The sequence below is a fragment of the Rhinoderma darwinii genome, chromosome 4, assembly GCF_050947455.1.
Source record: "Rhinoderma darwinii isolate aRhiDar2 chromosome 4, aRhiDar2.hap1, whole genome shotgun sequence".
Lineage (NCBI taxonomy): Eukaryota > Metazoa > Chordata > Amphibia > Anura > Rhinodermatidae > Rhinoderma > Rhinoderma darwinii.
This window is the reverse complement of record NC_134690.1, coordinates 324,348,223-324,364,423: the sequence shown is the minus strand read 5'-3', so window position 1 is coordinate 324,364,423 and position 16,201 is coordinate 324,348,223. Positions and strand designations below refer to the sequence as shown.

Here is a 16,201-nt window from a genome sequence, read left to right as displayed (position 1 = left end):
CGAGATTTCGTATCCGTTGCTGGAATCTCACAAAAAAGATTCAGAAGTGTCAGGATTCTGAGTACACATGACGCCCAGGCTGGATTGTCATGTGTATTCATTATCAGGACACTGTAGTAATGTTAGGGTTTGTGTATGAGGCTGCACATAGCGATATATCTATATCGCTAGTGCAGTGTAAATGAATGGAGAGGAGTGCATGATGCCGATTGGTCAGCGTCATGCACTCCTCTGTAAAACGCCCACTTGGTCGAAAGTAAAAGTACGCCCACTTGGGCATTAAGAAAGGTCATTAGCATAAACCAAAATCGCTCCTAACGTTGTGAAAAAATATCGTTTTTTTAAATAAAAAGCATTACTGTCACCTACATTACAGCGCCGATCTCCTTATATAGGAGACAGGGCACTTATAATGTGGTGACAGAGTCTCTTTAAATATTTATTTCTGCAAAAAAAAATGAAATTTGTAAATTTCACCTCTACTTTGCTTTAATTCCTGTGAAATGTGTAAGGGGTTAAAACATTTTCTAAATGCTTTTCTGAATACTTTGAGGGGTGAAGTTTTTAAAATGGGGTGACTTTTTGGGGGTTTCTAATATATAAGGCCCTCAAAGCCACTTCACAACTGAACTGGCCCCTGTAAAAATAGCCTTTTGAAATTTTCTTGAAAATGTGAGAAATTGCTGCTAAAGTTCTAAGCCTTGTGATGTCATAGAAAAATAAAAGGATGTTCAAAAAACGATGCCAATCTAAAGTAGACACATGGGGGATGTTAATTAGCAACAATTTTGTGTGGTATAACTGCCTGTCTTACAAGCAGATACATTTACATTTAGAAAAATGCAAATTTTTGCAATTTTTCGCTAAATTTTGGTGTTTTTCACAATTAAATACTGAACATATTGAGCAAATTTTGCCAGTAACTTAAAGTGAAATGTGTCACGAGAAAATCTCAGAATCGCTTGGATAGGTGAAAGCATTCCGACGTTATTACCACATAAAGTGAAACATGTCAGATTTGAAAAATGAGGCTCTGTCAGGAAGGTCAAAAGTGGCTAAAGAGGGAAGGGGTTAATGCCATGGACCATGTGGTATAAATAACATGTTAACTTTATTCTATGAGTAAGCACGGTTACAGTGATACCAAATTCATATAGTTTTTTTTCTGTTTTACTACTTTTGCTGAATAAAAGCATATTTACGGAGAAAAAAAAATCTTTTTTGGGGTGCCACATTCTAAGACCCATAACTGACAAAGTAGCCATATATGGGTGCTTGTTTTTTGCAGGACAAGTTGTGGTCTTAATGGTACCATATTGAGGTGCAAATAATTTTGTGATTGAGTTTTATAAAAAAAAATTACTAGAGGAATGGGGTAAAAACAGCAAATTCTCCGTAATTTTCTTTTTTACCGCCATACGTGATGCATTTTCAATAATAGCTTATCTTTTTTATATTGGTCGTTACAATTTGGCTATACAATATATTACATTTATTTTTTTACACATTTTAAAAACTTTAATATTATTTCAATTAAAAAAACATAATTTTTTTTTGAAGGGGGGAAATATTTATTTTATTAAATCTTATTGAACTTAATTTAACTTTTTTTTTTTTAATTTGTCCCACTAGGGGACTAGAAGATGAGATCCATTGATCGCTTACATATTGCTTTGGAATACTAAGTACTCTAAAGCATTATCACATTATGTCATTATAAAAAAAGACAGGCAAACTATTAGGCCATGACTCTTGCAGATCTCGGGGCCTTTGTAACACCCAGCTTCTATCGAAGTCTGACAGAGGAAGCCTCCTCCCTCTGTCAAACTCTTAGATTCCGCGGTTGCTATTGACCGCGCCATCTAAGTGGCTGACCAAGACGATCGGTTAGGCCCGCCCCGCTCACTCCCCGCCTCTGTGTCTGTACTTGTGGCAGGCATTGAGCGGGGTGAGAGAGGGAACCAAGAACCGATCCCCGTGGGTCCAGCGGACGCCGATTCACGTCCTAATAGAAACTGGAACTTTCCATACAACGTGAACAGGCAGCGCTGTGACAGGAAGTGGTTAATAGGACCTAAATATAAGCAAAACTCTAGATTGCCAATGGCAAATGAGTCGGCCGTTGTTTCCCAGGTACCTAATAGATGCTTTAAAATATGCATAAAATAACTTTTATTAGTACTGGTTAATAAACAAACACATATAGTTATTTAAAAACCCAATGTGGACTGATAGTCCAAGTAGTCATGTATTTTGTATCATTTAGCGGTGTGTCAGATCTCGTTGCAGAGTCAAAGCAATGTAACGGAGCTTCCTGCTGCATGTATGACATGAACAAAAGTAGCGGCTACAGTTCGCTAACAAAAGGACACTAAGTTTCAGACTGCAATTGTTATATAAACTTATTTGAATAGCCCCCCCTCCCCCAACATGTTTCACCAAAACTGTGGCGTCATCAGAGGTATTGGGGCTTATGGTATTATGATAAAGACGCCACAGTTGTGGTGAAATAATAAAGTAATTTTATATAACAATTGCAGTCTGAAACTTAGTGTCCTTTTGTAAGCGGATTGCAGCCGCTACGTTTGTTCACTTCATACATGCAACAGGAAACCGAGTTACATTGCTTTGACTCTGCAACGAGATCTGACACACAGCTAAATGATAGAAAATACATGACTACTTGGACTAGCAATCTGCATTGGGTTTTTAAATAACGATATGTGTTTGTTCATTAATCAGTACTAATAAAAGTTATGTTTAATGTATATTTCAAAGCATCTATTAGGTACCTGGGAAATAAGGGCCAACTCATTTGCCATTGGCAATCTGGTGTTTTTCATATAATTTTTGCCCACCAGCTACTTGGGCCACCATTTCTTCATGTGTAGGACCCAAATATGACACACTATTTAAACTTACATTTCCGTATTTTCATTTAGGATTACAATTATTATAAACCATTGTCTGAATTACCTTATGTTTGATACTGCAATACTGCCCGGGGAAGCAGAATTTCTTACTGGCTGTAGTGAAAAAAGAAGAAATAGACAAATAGATACACACAGTAAAGCCATCCTTTTAGAAAAAATATAAATATTTACACTATTCGGGAATTCTCAGTTAGGCCTCATGCACACGACCGTGCTTTTGCAGGCGCAATTTATCCACATTTTTGCAAATAAATTGCTGAACCATTAATTTCTATGGCCCTATGCACACGACCGTGATTTCCACGGACCTGTGTGTGGGCCTCAAATCCGGACCGCAAAAACTCAGGACATACTGGTGAATTGTTGTGGATCCGTGGGTCCGGATAACATACAAATGCGCAACAGAGGTTTTTTTTCGGTCCGATGGACCGCAGCAGACCCGTGGTTCTGCAGAAAGCAAAACCAATGCAGTAGTGTGCATGAGGCCAGAGCATACCCTATTCTGGACCTTTTAAGCCAGAGTGTAGAGCATCTACTAAAAGTCTCTCTACCTATGGAAGGCCCAGCAAGTCAGTGATTTTTTTCCTGTGGTGGTGCTGAAGGGGAATTTAAAACTTCCTGCCAGATTTCCCCACTCACTACAGCCAATTGCTTGGGGTCCCAGCAAAAGGACAACCTGTGATCAGCTCAATATCAGGGGACCCTTTTAACAGAAAGGCATGGTCCCCCTTTAAGCAATAACTTACCGACTCATGGTTTCCTTGGTCTTTCTTTTGCAGAGAGAGCAAAGCCATTTTGCATGCAAGATTCTCCGAAGCCTTTTTTGTTTTGTCTTGTCCTTCCCCACATTTGATTTCGTTTACAAACACATAGGAAGTAAATCTAAAAACAAAGAAACTAAGTCTATAAGGCTATGTTCACACTGGGATTTTTGCAGGCGGAATTTCTGCCTCAAAATTCCATTTGGAAGTTTGAGGCAGATTTTTCTCTCCCTGCACGCCGATTTTCGTCCGCGGCCATTGAGCGCCGTGGGCATAAAACGCCACGAAATACGCTTTCTCTGCCTCCCATTGAAATCAATGGGAGGTCAGAGGCGTAAATGCCCGAAGATAGGGCATGTCGCTTCTTTTTCCCGCTCGCGGGAAAAAGACGCCTCCGCCTTCCATTGAAATAAATGGGAGGCATTTTCGGGATGTTTTTGACTACTTTTTTGGCGCGGTTTCCGCGTCAAAAAAATCTGTGTGAACATAGCCTAAAACAGAAAACACATTATAACTTGATTCACCATTAATAGGATTTTCAAAATTATTTCCCGTGATTTATATAAAAAAAATAAAAAAGGGTATCCAATCCTATTTTTGCAAAAAATAAATTAAATAAAAAATACAGTAGAGATTGTAAAATTGAATTACACAAAACACACTGTCAGGACAGAATCCATAACGGATGTATTTTTTGCCGTGAAACATTGTGGCCAGATTTTCTGTTAAAGTCTATAATAAAATATAATAAAAGCCTATGTACACAGCATTTTGGTTTGTAGCATTTTTGTAGTCAGTGGCGTTTGTTTTGTTTTTTTTACGAAACCCAGCATTCTCCAGGTATAACGTTTTTCCTATAGGCTTCTCCATAGGACTTTAAAAACGCCTAAAATGCATGTACAAAAAAAATTAAAAGGTAATATGTCTGTACGTAACTGACAACCCCATGGTTAATTTCTTGAGTTAGGACAAAAAAACAAAAGAAACTCTATAAATTAGACAGAGTGGCGAATAATTTTTATTGTCGTTCTGGATGAACTGGACCATGGTTTACAGCAGTGACCAGAGCTTAGGGCCTGTCCCTTGGAGAAGACATAGGGGGAAGATTTATCAGAACTGGTGTAAAGAAAATGTGGAGTAGTTGCTCATGATAACCAACCTGCTGCTTTCATTTTTCAAAGGGCTGCTGAGAAATAAAAGGTGTAATCGGATTGGTTGCTATAGGCAACAACGCCACTTTTTCTTTGGAACTATTTTGATAAATCTCCCCCTGTCACCTTTAACACCTAGGTCTGGTCTGTACAAACATCAAAGATGGGTAAATAAAAATCTCATCCAGGAAAAAGGTAATCATAGGGAGGTAATTAACCCTTTAGTGACCAGCCTATTTTGGGCCTTAAAGAGGCTCTGTCACCACATTATAAGTGGCCTATCTTCTACATAATGTGATCGGCGCTGTAATGTAGATTACAGCAGTGTTTTTTATTTCGAAAAACGATCATTTTTGACGGAGTTATGACCTATATTAGCTTTATGCTAATGACTTTCTTAACAGACAACTGGGCGTGTTTTACTTTTTGACCAAGTGGGCGTTGACCAATCAGCATCATACACTTCTCTCCATTCATTTACACAGCATAGCGATCTTACTAGATCACTATGTGCAGCCACATATACACACCACTAACGTTACTCAGGTGTCCTGAGAGTTAATAGACATCACTACCAGCCAGGACGTGATGTCTATTCAGAATCCTGACACTTCACTAACATTTGTGAGGGATTTACAGCACAGCAAGCGTAATCTCTCGAGATTACGCTGTAAATGACAGCCCAGCGTGATCTCGATGTGCTGGGCTATAAATCACACACAAACGTTAGCGAAGTGTCAGGATTCTGAATAGACATCACGTCCTGGTTGGTAGTGATGTCTATTAACTCTCAGGACACTTGAGTAACGTGTGTGTGTGTGTGTGTGTGTGTGTGTGTGTGTGTGTGTGTGTGGTGATCTAGTAAGAAATGAATGGAGAGAAGTGTATGACGCTGATTGGTCACTGATTGGCCAACGTCATACACTTCTCTCCACAACGCCCACTTGGGTAAAACACGCCCAGTTGTCTATTAAGAAAGTCATTAGCATAAAGCTAAATTAGGTCATGAGGCCCCATGCACACGACCGTAAAAACTCCCGTAATTACGGGCCGTAATTATGGCCTGTAATTACGGGCCCATAGACTTCTATTGGCCACGGGTACCTCCCCGTATGCTTACGGGAAGGTGCCCGTGCCGTTGAAAAAGATGGAACATGTCGTATTTCAGGCCGTAATTACGGCACGGGCAGCCCATAGAAGTCTATGGAGCTTCCGTAATTACGGATGACTATGTGTATGCACCCGTAATTACGGGAGCGTTGCTAGGCGACGTCAGTAAATAGTCACTGTCCAGGGTGCTGAAAGAGTTAAACGATGGGCAGTAACTGATTCAGCACCCTGGACAGTGGCTACCGATCACAATATAGATAAAGCTGTAAAAAAAAAAAAAAAAAAAGACGTTCGTACTTACCCAGAACTCCCTGCTTCAACCTCCAGTCCGGCCTCCTGGGATGACGTTACAGCCCATGTGACCGCTGCAGCCAATCACAGGCTGCAGCGGTCACATGGACTGCCTCGTCATCCAGGGAGGTCGGACTGGATGTCAAGAGAGGGACGCGTCACCAAGACAACGACCGGGTAAGTATGAATTTCTTTTACTTTTATTACGGAAAGGGCTGTCCCTTCTCTCTCTATCCTGCACTGATAGAGAGAAGGGCTGTCGATTAGTGCAGTGCAATTTTGCAGCCAAAAACTTGCCCGTAAATACGGGTGACACCGGACCCGTATTTACGGGCACGGGTCCGTAAATACTGGTGCAATACGGTTCGAATACGTGTGACCAAGGACCCGTATTTACGCCAGTATTTACGGGTGGAAAAAAATACGATCGTGTGCATGAGGCCTAACTGTCAAAATTGATCGTTTTTCTAAATAAAAACACTGCTGTAATCTACATTACAGCGCCGATCACCTTATGTAGGAGATAGGGAACTTATAATGTGGTGACAGAGCCTCTTTAAAGAGAACCTTTCACCTGCCCATACACGTGCAGCTTTAGTGAACCATGTAATAAACACTGCTGCACAAACCTTGTCTCAGGCCTCATGCACACGACCATATTTTTTCCCACCCGTAAATACGGGTCAGTAAATATGGGTCCGGTGTCACCCGTATTCCACCAGTATTTACGGGCACGTTTTTGGCTGCAAAATAGCACTGCACTAATCAGCAGCCCTTCTCTCTATCAGTGCAGGATAGAGAGAAGGGACAGCCCTTTCTGTAATAAAAGTTAAAGAAATATATGTAAATAACTCCCTGAACTCTCAATGGGGCGTTTCTTTATTTCTAAATGGTATGGGGGCATGTTACTTATCGCTCTGACACTGTCAAATCAGCTACGGACAGTTTTAGAGCGACTTGTGTGGTGTGATCTCTCTCATGAGAACAATCTTGTTCTGCAGAGAGACTAATGATTGTAAATCGGTAGGCCTTTCTGTTATTTCTCTCTTAATTTGTCACGGTTTTGCTTGTTTTAGGTAATTTTATTTTGTCTGTATATATATATATTCTTGTATGCACTGTACTTTTTATATAGCTTAAAACTTTATGTGCTAAATACTTTAGCCTTTATTAAGGTGTTTTTACAATTTAAGTGTTGGGTACCTATTGGCACAGAACTTGGTAGGTTGTGGCAGCGAGTTGTTTAAAGGGAGTTTTACACGCTCGTTGCAGCATTTTCGCAGCACTTTTTTGCACTAAAACGATGCGGCGAGACTTTACTTTAAAATTTATAGTAAAATATGAAAAGGTCTACATACACAGCATTTTGGTTTGTGGAGATATGGGGGTGAGTGACATTTTTATTAGAACACAAAATGCTAGTAATAGCGATTCTCTCTACAAGCTCTTCAATAGAATTTCAAAAACACATGTAAAAAATTGCAATAAACTGCTGGTGTTTTTTACATGCAATTTGAGATGCTGAAAAACAAAACAGCCCCTGAAAGTGGGTATTTACTACAAAATATTGTATAGCAAAAACTCATTTGTACCTTGGATCATGAGATGGTCCTGTTCCAGAGACTTGATATCGAAAAGACAGCCCAGACATGTCACAGTGGCGTATTAGCAATCCTTTATAGTTCTGTTCTGCCATAATGTGCTTCAATAATAAACTTTGAAGAAAAGAAAACATATCAGCAGTGTCAGTGGCAGATCATCATTAGGGTGGTTCGGGCGGCCGCCCGGGGCCCAAGGTGAACCGCACATGACCGCACGGGTCCCCTCATGCCCGGTGGCGTCGCTAGCACCGGAGGGGGCCCAGTGCCAGGGCCGCACCTGTCATGAGGCGAGGTGAGCATCCGTCCGTCTCCCAGCTATTAGCAGCCGTGGTCTGTGCTGCGATCTTACATCTCCCTGCCCTAGAAGCTCCCCCTCCCTGCTCTACACACCTCTCCTCCTACTGCTGCAGTTACCAGTCGGGACGTGACACGGAGGGGGAGTGGAGACTGTCTCCGGCACTGTGTCGGGCCATCAAGTTGCTGAACGCCCTTCACAAATATCCTACATAAAAGGTAAGTGCATGTGTGTTTACAATGTGTAGTTTATATGTGTATATTCGTGTGTGTGTGTGTGTGTATATATATATATATATATATATATATATATATATATATATATATATACACATACATACACACACTATATATATATATATATATACATACACACACTGTATATATATATATATATATATATATATATATATATATATATACACACACACACACACACACACACACATACACACACTATATATATATATTTATATACACACACTGTATATATGCACATATATAGTGTGTGTGTGTATGTATGTATATATATATATATATAGTGTATGTACACACGTGTGTGTGTGTATATATAGTGTATGAATGTGTGTATATATAGTGTATGAATGTATGTGTATATATATAGTGTATGAATGTGTGTGTATATATAGTGTATGTATGTATGTGAGTGTATATGTATATATATATATATATATATATATATAGTTAATGTATGTGTGTATGTATTTGTGTGTATATATAGTGTACGTATGTATGTATATATATATATATATATATATATAGTGTGTGTATGTGTATATATATCTATATGTATATATAGTTAATGTATGTGTGTATGTATGTGTGTATATATGGTGAGTGTATGTATGTATGTATATATATATATATACATATATATAGTGTATGTATGTGTATATATATCTATATGTATATATAGTTAATGTATGTGTGTATATATGGTGAGTGTATGTATGTATGTATATATATATATATATATATATATAGTGTATGTATGTGTATATATATCTATATGTATATATAGTTAATGTATGTATGTGTGTATATATAGTGTATGTATATATAATATATATATTTCTGCAGCAATTCCGCAGAAACTAGCAGAAAAAAAAAGCACCATTTCGTGCATTTTTGCTGCAGAAAATGGTCCGTATTTTTCTGCTTTTTTCTCGAAAACCGCAAGAATCGTAACGAAGAAAGAAAAACAAACTGTGTCCAGCCCAGCCTTCAGGGATGACGTTGCATCCATTGTGAATGTTGCAGCAAATTACAGGCTCACATGGGATGAAACATTATCCCAGGAGGTTGGGCTGCAGGACGTCGGAGGGACACATCGCCATGGTTGCGGGTAAGTATAGACTTTTTTTTTACGTGATGTTTCCGCTGCGGACATTTCGGTAAAAAAAACACACAATTCGGTGCGTTTTTCCGGATGGAATTCCCTGCGACATCCTGGGCGGATACCCCGTGTACTTTTATGGTCAGTTCACACGTTCCGCATAAAATCTGCATATTAATCCGTATGGAATTGCTGGAGAAAATTTTGTGCGGATGGTGCAGATTTTGCTGCGTTTTTGTCAATGCTGGGAGATGGTGACATCTCCTCTGAAAAATGCAGCAATCCAGTCCACTTTCCGCAGCAGGAATTGACAAGCTGCGGTACAAAGGTGAATTTATGCTCGGAAATTTTACGCAGCGCGTGGATGAGATTTGTTAAATCTCACCTACATATTGCTGCTACTGTATTCCGCCGCGTATATTCCGTCCACAATTCCAGACAGAAAACATGCAGCAATTCCGCTACGTGTGCACAGGCCGTTAGTGTGCGGATTTCATTGCAGATTTTAACATCTAATTGACATCTATGATGAAAATTCACAATAAGGCTGGGTTCACACTACCTATTTTCAGGCGTAAACTAGGCGTATTATGCCTCGATTTACGCCTGAAAATACGGCTCCAATACGTCGGCAAACATCTGCCCATTCATTTGAATGGGTTTGCCGACGTACTGTGCCGATGACCTGTCATTTACGCGTCGTCGTTTGACAGCTGTCAAACGACGACGCGTAAAATGACTGCCTCGGCAAAGAAGTGCAGGACACTTCTTTGCAACGTAATTTGAGCCGTTCTTCATTGAAGTCAATGAAGAGCAGCTCAAGATTATGGGCGTCAAAGACGCCTCGCATAATGCGAGGAGGAGCTTTTACGTCTGAAACTACGCAGCTGTTTTCTCCTGAAAACAGTCTGTCTTTTCAGACATAAAAGACAGTTCTCGTGTGCACATATGTTCACACATATACGTCCGTAACGGCTGAAATCACGGAACTGTTTTCAGGAGAAAACAGCTCTGCAATTCCAGACGTAATGGCAAGTGTAGGCGCTTTTCGCTGCGTCCATTACGGACTTATTGGAGCTGTTTTTCCATGGAGTCAAGGGAAAACGGCTCCAATTACGTCTCAAGAACTGACAGGCACTTCTTTGACGCGGGCGTCTTTTTTACGCCGTCTTTTGACAGCGGCGCGTAAAAAAAATGACCGTCGGCACAGAACATCGTAAAGCCCATTCAAATGAATTGGCAGATGTTTGCTGCCGCTTTGGTGCCGTATTTTCGGACGTAATTCGGGGCTAAAATGCCCGAATTACGTCCGTAAATAGGGTGTGTGAAGCCAGCCTTACTATGCATTGAATTTGGCAGGGAATGGGCATGCTTCGGATTTAAAATTTCTATCCTCATCGATAAATCCGCAATGTAAAAATACACTGCATGTGGTTTGGGATTGTAAAAACCCATCTATTTGCATAGTACAGTAATATTATGTGGAATTGCTCTGCGTATTCCGCAATGCAAATCCACATAAAATCCTGAATGTGTGAACTGGCCCTTACGCGACGCTTCAGCCCTGTGTGAACATACCCCAAGGCGCCATGCACGTGCCCGTAATGGGCACGGCTGGCCGTGGACAGCTGCAGACAGTCATCCGCATTTGCAGACCGTGCTCCCATTATAAAGTATGGGAGCACGGTCCGTAAAATAATCAAATCGGACATGTCCTATTTTTTACGGAAGGTTTCTTTGGCCCGGACACCTTCCCGTAAATATACAGGACGGTGTTCGTCGGCAATAGAAATGAATAGGTTCGTATTTACAGCACGTAATTACGGATGAGATCTACGGTTGTGTGCATTGGGCCTAACACTGTTTTTTAATTTGAAAACGGTCAGGAATCAACAGCAGGCAAAAAACTGGCAATGTTTCCATAAGGCCTTGTTCTTACAAACTTTTTTCACACTGATTCCAACGTGTATTTCATTCCCAAATCTGCATCAAATTTGACTTCCATAGATTTAAAATGTGGAGTTCGCGTTGCTGTTCAAATGACGCAGATTAAAAATCCTTGTCGCGGAAAAAAACGAACAACATAAAACTGCAAATCCACGGCAGAAATCTGAGGGTAAGGGTCCTATTAGACATGCAGACATTCTTTCATGAACGAGCGACAAGTGATGGTTTAGCGAGTCGTCTACGTTCAAAAGACAGTCTATTACACGTGACAAGAATTGCTAAAGATTTTGACTGTTCAGTGTTTACCGCGATCGTTGCTTGTTCGCCCACACCTCATCTCTGAACTGATAACGGCTGGAAGATTTCTGATTAGATGAGGGAATGTGGCAGCGACGAACGATGAGCCGATCCACGGTATCCCAACCATTTATCGTTCGATCGTTGCACTCTATTACACCCGGCGATCATCTCTTAAATTCAAACGATAATCGCTCTGTCTAATAGGGCCTTTAGCCTCGAACTGCCACAGACTCTTGCAAAGCCACCTCAGATTTTTTTACTTGAAAAACCAGTTGCATGAACACGCCCTTTCCACCTACACAAAGTGTTTTTTTTGGGGGTGTTTTAAAACATGTCAAAGAAAATCTGCTTTTTTGTGTTTTTGCACAGGCTTATTGACAAAAACAAACCAAAGCATTGTGTATATATACATTTTCAGATTTTGCTACGGACTCCAAAAAAACACCTGACCCCAGCATTTAAAAAAATAGCAGCACAAAGAAAAACGCAGTGAAAAACGAGCGTGTGAACTAGGAATATGGCACAAGCTGCACTATAAACACAGGTTGTCCGAGCCGTGAAACAATCTCTCTGGCGGGGCCTAGCATTATGCCCTTCATGCACATTCGATATAAGGGTAAAATGGGGAAACTCTAGTGGTCTGCAAGCTGCGTCTCTCCAGCCGTTGTGGAACTACAACTCCCTGCATGGCCCGTAGAATTGGGAGTTGTAGTTTCTCTATAGCTGAAGGTGCACGGTCTGCAAAGCATTTACTCCATTGGAGTCACCACGTCCTATAGACACCTCACCTGTTGTCCGCGCTCTTCCTGTCACTAGGTGGTCACTGGCCACATCACACTGCAGTCCGGTAACGAGGTGATGTGCAGTTACACTCCCGCCATGTCATGGGGAGTTATATACAGACACGGCTGGTATCTGCTGCGGGCGCTGGAGTGGAGGAAAGAAGCAGGGAAAGACCAGGAAGAGGCGGTGTAGCGCGGAGGGCTGGTGTTGTGAGCCGCCGGTTTCTGTTTCGTTTCTCCATGATCATGAAACCGAAATTGTTCTAATACCAGTGACCGCGGCCTGGAGTTCTTCAGGGAGAAAATAACGGACAGACACATTACAGCGAATGCAGTCTATATTGTGAAAAAGGTTGTGAACTAGTCTGGGCATATGATGCATCGAGATACCAACTTTTGGGAATAGATTTCATGGAAATTCCGCCACCTGACCACAAGCCCAAAATGACAGCGCCATGACATGTAAAGTCTTGTAGTCTATATAGTAATATAGTAAAGTAAGTTGCCATTTTATGCGATATCACACTGCAGACTATTGGCTATTACAGACTATTTAATATTACCTGCATGTGAGTATCTAAAAAATTCACACAGTTTTTTGCAGGCGGAAAATCTGCCTCAAAATTCCGTTTGGAATTTGTAGTCCGGGTTCACAGGCTATGTTCACACGGGGTATTTTGCCGAGTTTTTGGACGCGGAAACCGCGTCGCAAAAAAGGCCCGAGAACGGCTCCCATTGATTTCAATGGGAGGCGTCGGCGTCTTTTTCCCGCGAGCAGTAAAACTGCCTCGCGGGAAAAAGAAGCGACATGCCCTATCTTCGGGCGCTTCCGCCTCTGACCTCCCATTGACTTAAATGGGAGGCAGGAGAAAGCGTATTTCTCGCTGTTTTATGCCCGCGGCGCTCAATGGCCGCGGGCGAAAAACGGCGCGATAATTGCCGCGAAAATCGGCGTGCAGGGAGAGGAATATCTGCCTCAAAGTTCCAAACTGAATTTTGAGGCAGATATTCCTCCCCCAAAATACTCCGTGTGAACATAGCCACACTGAGTTTTTTGCAGGCAGAAAATCTGCCTCAAAATTCAGATTTTTGCTGCGTTTTTTGCCCGTGGCCATTGAGCGCCGTGGGCAAAAAACTAGGCGAAATATGCTTTCTCTGCCTCCCATTGATGTCAATGAGAGGTCAGAGCGTAAACGCCCGAAGATAGAGCATGTCCCCTCTTTTTCCCATGAGCCATCTTTTCCGCTCGCGGGAAAAAACGCCTCCGCCTCCCATTGAAATCAATGGGAGGCATTTTCGGCCATTTTTTGGTGCGTTTTCCGACGCGGTTTCCATGTAAAAAAACTGTGTGTGAACTGGCCCTTATGGCTTTGATGCCAATGCGCTCCAAAAGTGATGGCATTAGTACGATAAATGTGGCCATGTAATCGCTGTGAAGCCCAGGCCTAGGGCTATGTATACATGGGATGAGGGGTAATTCTTCAACTTACACACAAACAAATGCCTCTGTATAGCTCCAGCCTGAAAGTGCAAGCCATAGATAACCCCATAAGCTTACCCCAAAAGTGTCAGCCAATAAGTTAAAGCATCCCTCCAATTCTAATCTTACGCCCGATTTTACATGAGATATGGAAAACAGGACCCGTGCAAGATACTCTCCGGCCATCGTATGGTTGTCTCAGCAACTCTACCACCCAGTGTGCGCTAGCGTCTCTCCACAACCAAAGTTTTTTCTGTCCTCCAGGATATTTCAGTGGCAAATAAGTGGCTGCTCATGTGTTGCTTAGGGCATGTTCACACAGCGCTCCAAAAAATACGACGCGTAAACGTGTCAAACACGCTAGCGTTTTTGCAAAGCGCTTTTTTAAAACAGGTGTTTTTGGTGTATTTTTTTTAACGCGGTTGGACCCCCATCGTTCAGATATTTCACTTATCCTTTGGATAGGTGATAAATATAGATTTTGGGAAAACACATTTAACGAGCATTTCTCAACCTCTAGTGTAATCAATACATAGGTGGAGGGGGGTCTTTGACATGCTACTATGAATCCTACACCTAAGGCCAGATTCACACGAACGCAAAAACTGCAACCCCGGAAGAAAAAAAAATCATACCCAGAACGCTCTCCTTCCTGAAGTCCGGCCTCCTGGGATGATGTTGCATCCCATGTGACCGCTGCAGCCAGTCACAGGCTGAAGCGTCACATGGCCTTGTGAGATTAACCCCCATCACTCTTGAGTTCCTTTTCTCCATAACAGAATTTGTCCAGGATTCATTCATATTTAGAAAAATGACAGATCGGGAGAGATTGCACATACAATGGTTTGATGTACAGAAATCTAAAATGGCTGGACGGTGCCTTTATTTATAGGTTCATGCTTTCACTTAACATACATTAGCCAATCAGATGATGCCAAATATACAATGTGCATGTTCACTTCTATATAAGGTAACAAGATTCTTCCTCCTAGAATCCCTTCAAGAACATCTGGTAGTTATTCGTTTGGAATGCCTGATGACGTCATCTTTATCCTATGTATTCAAATGATGGGGAATGCCATGTTTTAAGAGAATCTTAAAGCATATCTTATATCTCCTTGAATATAATGCAGATATTTTGATAATATTTATACAATATAAATCTAATAATTATTAGATTTATAGAATTAGGCTATGTTCACACGGAGTATTTTGCCAAAAACTGCCTCGCGGGAAAAAGAAGCGACATGCCCTATCTTCGGGCGTTTACGCCTCTGACCTCCCATTGACTTCAATGGGAGGCAGAGAAAGCGTATTTCACGGTGTTTTATGCCCGCGGCGCTCAATGGCCGCGGGCGAAAAACGGCGCGAAAATCGGCGTGCAGGGAGAGGAAAATCTGCCTCAAAGTTCCAAACGGAATTTTGAGGCAGATATTCCTCCTGCAAAATACTCCGTGTGAACATAGCCTAACTCTGACAGTTTGCAACGTCATCCAGGGAGGCCGGAGCGGACGTCAGAGGAGGGAGGGGGTAAGCATGATCGTCTTTCTTCCGCAGGGGAATTGTGGTGCGATTTTTCGGAGGGAATGTCCTATGGGTTTCAGGTCGGAAACGCTGCATGATGTTTACGCAGCGTATATGTCCCGTGGGAACCCGGCCAAACAGCTCCTGAACTTAGAGCAGCCTGCGGAACACAGCTGGAATCGGAAAACATTTGGACCCCAGCTGTTTAACCCTTTGATCGCCTTGGTCCGTTCCTGAGGCATGATCAAAGGGAACTCCCCTCTTTAAAGGGAAGGTGGCATGAATTTTTTATTTTTTTTTATCCAATTGCTTTTAGTATGATATTAAAATAAATTTTATTTATTTGTGTTCTTGTGTTCTACTTTTTACTTTTTTCTTACTTTTACTTCTCTATGGGGGCTGCCATTTTTTTTTTCCATCTCCGTATGTGTTGATTAACGACACATACAGAGATGGAATACGGCACATACAACCCCATAGAGAATGCGAACGGGAACCGATCCATTCACTACAGCGTACGCCGTCTGTGTGGGAACGGCGCATGTGCCGCTCCCACACAGACCAAAAGGAAGGTCTTTGGCAGAGCGAAATCCGGCGCCATTTTCATGTGGACCGGAAGCCGCGGCCGGACAGTAAGATGACGACTTCCGACCGCGGCTTCCGGCCATAT

At 41.7% G+C, this 16,201-nt stretch overlaps 1 protein-coding gene across 1 annotated transcript in view; it reads right to left on the bottom strand.

Annotated features, from left to right (window-relative positions):
• Window positions 1-12,865, bottom strand: part of LOC142759971 (interferon-induced, double-stranded RNA-activated protein kinase-like) — a 100,707-nt gene extending 87,842 nt beyond the window's left edge. The window contains exons 1-4 of the mRNA XM_075862809.1: window positions 12,534-12,865; window positions 7,839-7,961; window positions 3,680-3,815; window positions 2,977-3,026 (exon numbers count right to left, since the gene is read on the bottom strand). Coding sequence (XP_075718924.1) covers window positions 2,977-3,026; window positions 3,680-3,815; window positions 7,839-7,942 — 290 coding nt within the window. The 5' untranslated portion in view covers window positions 7,943-7,961; window positions 12,534-12,865. The remainder of the gene's footprint in view (window positions 1-2,976; window positions 3,027-3,679; window positions 3,816-7,838; window positions 7,962-12,533) is intronic.
• Between the last annotated feature and the right edge of the window lie 3,336 nt (window positions 12,866-16,201).